Genomic DNA, 10,471 nt, shown 5'->3' with positions numbered 1-10,471 from the left:
TCTATTAATAATAGTTGACTCAATGTTGTGTACAAATTACAACTTATGAAACTCTCAGTTTCTGTGATTCCATAGACAATATACGTAATTATGTAATAAAATTGTATCTTCAAAATAAGGAATTCAATTTACTATGAAGTATTCAACCTAATTTTGGTACGGTTTCACATGTGTTTTATTTTCTTTCTAGCATTGTCAGCTGGTATGTACTTATTTATTACAAGAATTTGAGTGTTTTAAATATAATATTATGCTTGACTGTATACCAGGCTAGACTTAGGACAAATAGTTACTACAAGACTTACAAATTTATTTTTGTTTATGTTCTAATTAAATTAGGGTCAGGTTCAGAATTTCAGAGCAATTAAGTTACTTCTTCCCTTTATCAAAATTCATGTCAACTAGATAAAATTTCTGCAACAGCATTGATATACTTCATAAGCATTCATTCTTTGCATTTCGTATTTTTACTCGGCCTGAGTGAAAATTAGCAACGTTAAATGAAAATTTCAAACTTTTATTCAAAATAAAATGTGTGATTTCTTTTAATGTTTTAAGAGGTATAATATGATCTTCTGTTTTATGAATTATGATTTCATATTTCCTTTCATTTCAGGTGGAATGGGTAATTGATTTTTATTTTATTCTTTACTTATAAGTGTTATGGAAACGAAAAAGTTCTCTAATACCACATAGAGAATATACTTTGTTAGTACAACTATTCTTATTAATTTTATAGTAACAAATATAGTTTATAGTGGATTATAATAGAATGATAGTTTGTTTCCTGGGTGAACTCTTAATTCATAAGAATAAACGAGAGTACTCTATGTGGAATATTTCTATTTCAAGGTAACAAAAGGTAATGCATCTTATTCATTACAGAAATAACTTCCTTGGATTGCAGGAAATGTTCAATGCAGATAAGGGGCACTGCATTTAAAGCTATCATATAGGTTGAAGCCTGAAGGATAGGTTTACAAATCCAATCCCTAAATGCAATTATGTCTAGTTCTAGTGCCACACAAAATACTCTTAACTACTGGAGAGGTTGGTTACTAAAAACTGTGTTTTATGGTACTACATAATTCGATTTGGTAACTTCAGTATCTACCTTATGAGTAAACACACGTAGGCTATGTTAGTGTTAATATTTAGTGGTGTTTCATGTGTATTTCTAAATATGTTGTGATTCTTTCATTTCTTTACTTCTTGTTCTTCAGCTTAGTGAATTGAACAATAAAAATTATATCTTTGTAATTGTTATATTTTTTCATGGATGAGTTTTGATATTTCTACATTAATAAGGATAATTATTATATATACTAAGTGGTATGATTATGATATGTATAAAAATATTTTCTAAGTTAAAGTAGTACATATTATAACTTGAATGGTGTATTATTATTTAATATCCACTCAACCATGATTGTGTAAGAGTTAATGAAGATAGGAACATTGTTTGTAGATTACTTCGTGTCAAATGGTAAAAGGATTGCAGTATGTCTAAAAAAAGTATGAGCATTGCCTGCATTATGAACATTGTTACAGATAATGCTAATGATTTTCCGTGACACAACTAGGAGGTACTACATTTAGTATTTTTTTTAAAATTATGAGTTATTTATTATTTATGCAGGTGCCATACTTTGTTAGTAGTACCAATTCTTTTACCTCACATAATGTAAAACATGTTTCATTTTCTGTTATTTTTATAGTTTCAACAGCAGAAGGATATAAATGCATAAATTCTTCAACAGTGCATAAATGATGTGCTTGTAACATGTTTGTGTGAATATCAAACTTCCTTAAAATTTCCAGGGATGTCTCATTCACTTGCAAATTCAAGAGGATACGGAGCTGGTAGGTGTCATGTTTTTAATTCATGTACATAATTTGAGAAGCCAAATGTTTGAATAGTAACTAACATCAGATCAGTTGATGTTTCAAGCCAGCTGTGGTGTGCCCTTATTCAAAATATATCTAAGATTTCTCTTCTGTTACTCAAAAAAAGTTTCATTTTCCAAATCTGCATTGACAAATTCCATTTCTGAATCACTTTCTAAGGCATATGTTCAACTAATCACGTAATATAAATACTTGACCTTGCTAAAGTGCAAAAGATATCTGAAAGAGAGAATAACTATAAAGTTATGAAAACCATCTAACTAACTCTCTAACCTTCTTAAACCCGAAGGTTCATGGCTGCAGCAACACAGGCCTTCCATCTTTCCCTATCTTGAGCAAGTTCTATATACTCTTTTCCATCCCTACTGATTTCCTTTAGGTCCATCTCAACGCTATCCCTCCATCTTCATCTTGGCCTTCCTACAAATCTCTTACCATCAGGTTTCCCAACAAGAATCCTGTAAACTCTTCTTTCCTCTCCCATTTGTGGACATGAATACAAATTATGTAGTTCTAAATTATGTAACCTTCTCCATTCACCTGTCTCCTCATCCCTTTTAGGTCCATATATATTTTCCTAAGGATTTTATTTTCAAATACTCTCAATTTACTCCTTTTTCAATGTAAGGGACCAAGTTTCACATCCATATAATAATACAGGCAAAATTACTGTTTTGTATATTTTAACTTTTAGTTTCTTAGATATTAAACGAGAAGACAAAAGTTTATGAAGAGAAAAGTTACATGCATTTCCTGAATTAAGCCTGCTTTTTATTTCCTCTTTAATATCATTTTCATTTGTTAGTTTTACTTCTGAGTACTTGAATTTGGAAACTCGTTCAAACGAGTTGTTATCAATAATTAGATTTTGATTATTACCCAACACTTGGTTTCGGCCTGTAAGCATATATTTTGTTTTCTCTTTGCTAAGTTCCAAACCTATCTCTTTAGCTGCTTTGAAAAATATTTTAGCATTATTCTTAATTGTATTTAGATCATTCCCTAATAAGTCTACATCATCTGCATATGCTAACATCTGAGTCACACCATTTAATTTTAGTCCTTCGTTAGTTTCTTTTACCTTCCTACAAGCATATTCTAAGGCAAAATTAAAGAGCAATGGAGATAATGCATCTCCTTGTTGTAACCCATCATGAACTGTAAATTTGTCAGACACATTAATGCCCACACGAATTTTACTTTCTGTTTAACTGGTGCATACTTTTAACATATAGCAAGCTTCTTATGTATTCCAAACTCGACTAATATATTATATAATTTATCTCTTTTGACTGATTCATATGCTTTTTTGAAATCAATGAATAGCTGATGGACACTTTGATTATATTCCCACTTTTTCTCAAGTGTCTGTCTGATGAGAAAAATTTGATCTGTTGTTAATCTACTACGTTTAAATCCACATTGATAATCACCTATAATTTCATTAGCATATGGTGTTAGTCTTGTTAAAAGAATGTTAGATAATATTATTTATGTTGTTGAGAGTAGAGTAATTTCACGGTAATTATTGCAGTTCATTTTATCACCTTTTTTAAACACAGGAACAATTATGGATTCTTTCCACTATTGAGGGATTGATTCTTTATTCCATATTAAACAAATTACTCTATGAATTTGACATATTAAGGAATTTCCACCATATTTAATTAACTCAGCTGGTATTAAATCAATGCCAGGTGCTTTGTTATTCTTTAGCCTTTTAATAGCATCTTTAACTTCAGTCAAGTTAGGTTCTGGAAATAAAGGTTCTGCTGTGTGTACTTCATTTACTTCTGATTTATCTCCTACATGAACATTTAAGAGGTCATTAAAGTAGTTCTTGCATCTATTTAAAATATCGCTTGGATCAGGCAAAAATCCGTTTTTATCTTTTATCAAGTTTACTTTAGGTTCCCACCCCTTTCTAAATTCATTTACATCTTTATATAAATCTCTGATATTTTTGTTTTGAAAAGCGTGAAAATTTGAATTTCTTATTCTGACTCAAAATGACTTTCTGCAATCTAATAAGAGTCTTCAGCCATCAAGAAAACCAAGAAACACATCCATAGACACACCAAACTCCTGCCTATATTTTAGTACACTATTTCGATGTATTTTGCTAATAAAAAGGCATTTTTCTCACTTACCAAAGTCTAGAGAAGAGGCTGAACTTACTTTCAAGCATTTTTTGTGCTGCATAGAGTATGCAGTAAAATTCTTTTAAAACTATTTGATGAGAAAGTTGCAACTTAGTAGGTTAGGTACTTTAGTTTGGATGTATGTGAGGACTTGCAAACAATTGATCACTTGGCAACTGATCGACTTCCATTTATTGCCTGAATTTTAGTCATTGTTATCTCAGTATATGAAGAATGTATTGTTTCAAAAGCAATAATTACGTAGGTGATTATTTGCTTGACTGTTTTTCACTTAATTGTTTTCTCATTGATCATCAAGGGTCCTAAAATTTCTCTCTAATATTGCAGTATGATACTGATCGCTTCTTCCTTCCTCTTTATTTCTTATGCAATTTTTTTCATGGCTGCAACTCGGTGAAAATGTATTTGATCAATTTTTGGTGCCTACTCTAATTATATTAAAACATTTAGGACTCATACTGCACATATGAAGATGATGATGATCAAGAGATAAGAAGAAACCATAAATTTTATCAGTTTTTGAAACCTGAAATTGAAACACCTTACATTTGTTGGAATAATTTCCTCTCTGAATTGTTGTGGTATTAATCATGTTTAAACCTTGAAGTTGCTGTAGGCACACTCAATTTCCTCCCTTTCCTTATATTCTCTCTACATCTTCTGCATCTAATTTGAAGCATTAATTATAAATGAACTCTGAAAAATGAATTGAAATTATTTTTGTTCTTAATCGTGATACAGTTATTCAATATTTTCTCTGAAAAATATGTGAAAAATATATTCCAATACACACGAAATACTTTTATTTCAATACAATAAAAAAATATCTTTCAAATGCACATAATTATAGGATATTAAAATTCTCTACGATATTCAATTTATTTTCTAGGAACACAGCTTCTGGCTTGAAATATTCAATATTGATCTCTCTTGCTAACTATTTTTTCTTTCATGTTTCTCATTTCAAATATTTTTTTCAATGTGACTAATATTATTCTATTCTTACAAACCAACTAATATTGAAGCAGGCTTATGGGAAACAAAACAAAAATGATATTGATAATAATTTTGGAACAGAAATATTTACCTGTATTAAAAACTATAAATAATAATGTAATATAAATTTTGCTAGTATATTCTATTATTACCTCAACTTTATGTGTATATCTTTTACATAGATAGCACACTACTGAAGCTGTTGGTGAAAAAGTTTTCTAATGCTTTTCTTAATTGAAGGGCTCGGTGGTAAATAATGGTGACATTTTGGTTATTATTGAATTACAAAGTAAAAATAGAAATCCTTCAATTTTCACGGGTAATTGTCATGTCATGCAATTTGTGTTGGACTCATTGAACGCTTCTGAAATTTGTAAGCACAACACAAGAACAATTTATCTACAGTATAGCTTCTAATAACCTTTCTGCTTAATAGACTATAACCCTTGTCTGGTATTACGGCAGGTGGCCTACATGCTGGGTAAAGAATTGAGGAGTGGAGAATATGCCACAGACCAATCAGACAACAGTGGTGACGCTGAGAGTTACAAAGTTATGGGAGGAGGTGCTGCATGGACCTCGTTCTACAAGCTGCTGTTTTTCTCACCTTGCTGGATTGGTCACTTCCCCGCTCCCCAATTACCCTGCCAGCATGTAGGCTGCCTGCCGTAAGACAAGACAAGAGCTATAATAAGACCAAAATGTCATTACACCCGAGCCCTTCAATTTATCTATGGATAATTTATCATTTATTTGTTACAGTATTGTTATATAAAAAAATCCTGCAATATTCCTTCAATGTTTCAATATATGCTACCTTTATAAAACTTGCAGTTTATAACCGTTTTATAAAGTTTTTAAGCCAGATTTTTGTCATATCGTGAAACAAATGTTTGCTTGATAGAATAGGAAGCTTGATGACAGTTGACATCTGATGTTGTTTGCTTTGAATCTTATTACTGCAATACATTTTTAAATTTTAAAAATCTATGAGATTATTTAAACTTGAATGAAAAGTTATGTTAATAATATTAGATCGTCATGCATGAAAATAGGATAACAGCATTCACAAAATTCATGCATGAAACATGTTACCTGAAATAAAGTAACTGTAAAAGTTATTAGTTTTAAAAGTAACAGTAATTGAAACTGAGCTACTTATTGAAGTAATATTAACTGATTTACTTTCTAAAATGAGTAATTTGTAAATATACCTCAGACACCCTTAATCGTTTTTTTCAAATACTGGTATTGACTAACACACCCTATAATATTACAACATATGCACTGCTATTCTGTGCTGAGATAGGTTAATCGGGAATGTATGTATAGGCCATAGTTGAATTTGAAGCAAGCTTCAACTGTGAACTGAAATTAGTATTCCCAAAATGACAGGGTGCAATACTAGCCACTGCATTATAATATATATGTATATCACATTTTACCACTAATGAAAGTTATTTCTGAAACAATTTACTCCACATAGAGATATAACAGTCTTATTAATTTTGAATAGGTAAATTTTCCTTCTAGAGCCGTATCTTGTACACTGATTTTAATATAGTATATTTCTAAAAAGCTACTGTATATAAAGGAATACATTTGATATTTGTACAACTATATACGAGGGCTATTTTTTTTTCAACCTCCGATAGGGGATGAAATCTTAACCACACTAAATAGCAAAATGGGTTTATTGTCAAAAGTTACGTACACGTATAATCTACTATTCAACGTAATCACCAAGAAGATTCAGACATTTATCATACCGATGTACCAGCTTTCCAGTACCCTCTGCACAGAAAAGTGCCACCTATCTGTTGAACCAGGCCTGCCGAAGCTTTGCATTTGTGTGGAAGCACCGTCCTCCCAATCACTACTTCATCGCCCGGAAAAGGTGGAAAGTCACGGCACCAGGTCTGGAATGTAGGGAGGGTGATCAAACACTTCCCAGTGGATTTGTTGAAGAAGGTCTTGTGTTGATGCTGCAACATGCGGTCGGGCATTGTCATGAAGGAAGACAATGCTCGAAGACAGCATGCCTCTCCAGCACACAGCTCATTCGATGGTGAATTTCCGCTGTATTGTGCCCCTCTGCCTGTCGAAATTGTATCACACTTCAACTGAAGCGTTGGCCTTAGCAGTGGTGGTGGTAGTGGCAGGGGGCATGCCAATCACGCTGCAGGATGCCCCACTTCCTAGCGCTTCACGGGCCTCCTGGCGGCACCATAGGAGGTTGAAAAGAAAATAGCCCTCGTACATTTGTTAAGGGAAATAATACATATTTAAGTTCTTGAACTAAATATTTATCACTCTTCATGAAATTGATGCATTTTCTGCATCATCAGTACTTTCTCATAACAGTAAAATGTTTATAGTTGTGCAGTACTGATACATTTGAGGAAATAATAATGGTATGAGGACAAATTTTCTAATAGATATTTAAATGTATGTTGGTATGTTTTGTCATTGTTTTCCCTTCTTTTACTTCTTAAAATTATTACTGCGCTACAGTTTCTACATATTTTCATTCAAAAAATGATTTAAAAAACTTGTTAATTATTGGCTTACAATTAATTGAATGTAACTTTCCATATCAGTAAGTTAATAGATGAAAGATAAACTTAAATATATTTGTGGCAAGCAATTATTTGAAGGATACATTAGTTTTTAATTATCCCACAGAAATCAATGAACCCAGGGAGGAAATGTTTTACTCCAGGGCTCAATTTTATGTGAAATCCCTTTGGTTTTGGCAAATACTGAATATTGGCAGCAATAATGATATGTCTGCTACATTTTTGCAAAAGGTACTGATTAACTCATACCTCAGAAATGTGACCACCTTCAGGCATGATCTAAATATTTTGGGAATGATCACCAAAAGGTTTATGCACATGCCAAACTTCTGATTATTGTAACTCTTCCTGCATTAGGAGGCAAAATCAAAATGTCTGTCAAGAAAGTTTTAAAAAAAAGATAAGAAAATAAGTTGATTTCCTTGCATGTATGTGTTAACTACCCACCACATGGGATTACCTAGACTTCACTTGATATTTGACTTTGATAATCAATGCCTTTTCTTCTCTAATTGAAAGACGTGTGTTCGTGCATGTGCATGTGGGAGGGAGATAATGCTTATCCCATAGCAAAGGACTGATCACTTTAAAAATACTGTAAATAGAATATGATGGATTACTACACAGTCAATCAAAGTGCCATTTTTCCTGTATCTACCGCCAACCTCTGTGACTGACATGCTATGATGCCATGGGTTCCAGCTGAGGCACGGGTTTTCTTTGTGAGCATCCATTCATCAATTTCATAATATCATCACTCATCCTCATCTTTGTGATTAGCCAAAAGCGAGAGGAAAGTGAAGTAAAATAAATCAAATCAATCAATTCTATGTCTTTTCACTGTAATACCAGAATTAGAAGTTGAAATGTGTCTTAAATACAGTGAACAATCTTTGTACTGTACATGTGGATTCTGACCTAGAAAAACAAAGCAAAATTTGAAAATATTATATTTTCATAGAGAACATTCTAATCACATAACTTTTGCTGATTACATTGGAAGGGCGTAGCATGATATAACTGTATCCAACAGCCTATTATACATGAATTAATTAATAGCATAGAAAATAAAAACACATAAGTATTATCGTCATTAATAAAACACTTTTCAAATCTCATAATAGTTTGTGTACTTTAGACAAAAAAATTATCAAGATTTGCACTAATGTAAGTTCATTTTATGATTTATAAATTCTCATAGTAAGAATAATTATGCATACAAATAATATAGGTAAAGAGGTTTCATCTAATTTTCTGTTTTCATATCTAGCTACACAAGGTTTATCTGCAGGTATGTAAGCCAGGGAAATTAATATCACACTGAGAGGACATGAAAATCTACTTTCATTAAACTTACAAAAGAAATTAACACGTTCCTTCTCATTTCTACACTACCTATCTATAATGCTTTCGTATCTCTAACAGATTAATTGAAATTATTATTTGAAACGCTTGCTGTAAACATTATTACATTGTGACAATAAATTGTTGTTACAAATCTTGTAGCATCTATTGTATAATTGAAGCAAATTAATCTAAACTTCATTTTGCATTGTTTATGCTTAAACAATGGGCAGTTGAATTATGGATTACTATAGGTTAGGAGTAAAACTAAAGAATGAGAAGGTTTTGTGAATTGATTCCAAAAATTGAAAAATTAAACTTTAAATCTGTGCCCTTGTGCACATTTGTCTGCCAAATTAATCATTTAAATAACTCAACATGGTGATTAACTTTAGTTAGAAAATATTTTATATTGTGAAAAGTTTGAAATTATCTAAATAACATATTTCCATTTAAATTATTTCATAACAGCAATAAATAAAACTAGAACAGTTGATTTGTTAAATCACACTGACAAACAAATGTCTCTGCTTTAATAGTATAAAGGTTACATTTTTATTGATCTGAGTAACATACACACATGCTAAAATTTACATTTTGGACAACAATAATTCTTAAATTTTGACATAATTGAAATATAAATATTATGTGAATGTTTACAAATTGCCACTGTTTACAGCTTTAAATTAATCATCTTTTGATTTCTACCTGTTGAAAGTGCATTATATTTAAATATATTTGCATTAGTTGATGCATATGAAATTTAAATTACTTGTTACGAAGGTTACATTAAAAATACTTGCATATCATTTTTGCATAAAACTTTACTTTTAGTAATTTTTAGGAACAATTTAATTTTCATGGAATATTTTAAGAGAAATGTCGACATTTACATAGTTCTAGAAATTCATGGAAAATTTTGTGTATTTATTTTCTGTTTTAAGTGCACATTTTATAATTATAAAACTGAATTTAATTCATTTGTATTAAGAATTGATGTGACACAGCAGGAAAGTTGTCGATTTCAATGACTTTAAAAGTACATTTGTTAGGTTTTTATTAACATGAAAACAGTACAAGATTGTACTGTAAGTTGGAGTTTTATTGAGTCTGATTTTATTGACCAGTATTCACATATTGGAAACTGACTCTGTTACATCCTACTATTAATAGATTGTTAATAAATTATAAATAATCTTGCTGAAAACAATTTGTTGAAATATTATATCTAAATGACCTACATGGAGAATGTTTTGGAATATAAATTAAATACAAGATTGAAATGTTGTTTGATTTCTTAGGTGGGTTATCACTATCTCAAGGCATGTCATTAGCTGGTATGTAACAACTCATATTAATTTTTAAACAATCCTCCATTCTTCCACACTGACATTTCCAGACAACTCTAAAAGATTTGTTGGATCTATATTCCAACATTAGAGCAAATTTTATATGGATCACATAGGCTCAGTGAATGAGGAC

The 10,471-nt window shown here is 31.0% G+C and overlaps 1 protein-coding gene across 1 annotated transcript in view; it reads left to right on the top strand.

Moving 5' to 3' along the window:
- Positions 1 to 1,803: 1,803 nt before the first annotated feature.
- The window catches only part of LOC145991870 (uncharacterized), a 169,722-nt gene continuing 161,054 nt past the window's right edge, over positions 1,804 to 10,471 (top strand). The window contains exons 1-3 of the mRNA XM_083127906.1: positions 1,804 to 1,863; positions 8,916 to 8,936; positions 10,291 to 10,326. Of these exons, the coding sequence (XP_082984032.1) occupies positions 1,824 to 1,863; positions 8,916 to 8,936; positions 10,291 to 10,326 (97 nt within the window). The 5' untranslated portion in view covers positions 1,804 to 1,823. The remainder of the gene's footprint in view (positions 1,864 to 8,915; positions 8,937 to 10,290; positions 10,327 to 10,471) is intronic.

Source organism: Lepisma saccharinum, chromosome 8, assembly GCF_977018435.1.
Source record: "Lepisma saccharinum chromosome 8, izLepSacc3.1, whole genome shotgun sequence".
In the NCBI taxonomy this organism is placed as follows: Eukaryota; Metazoa; Arthropoda; class Insecta; order Zygentoma; family Lepismatidae; genus Lepisma; species Lepisma saccharinum.
This window is presented reverse-complemented; position numbering and strand designations above follow the sequence as displayed.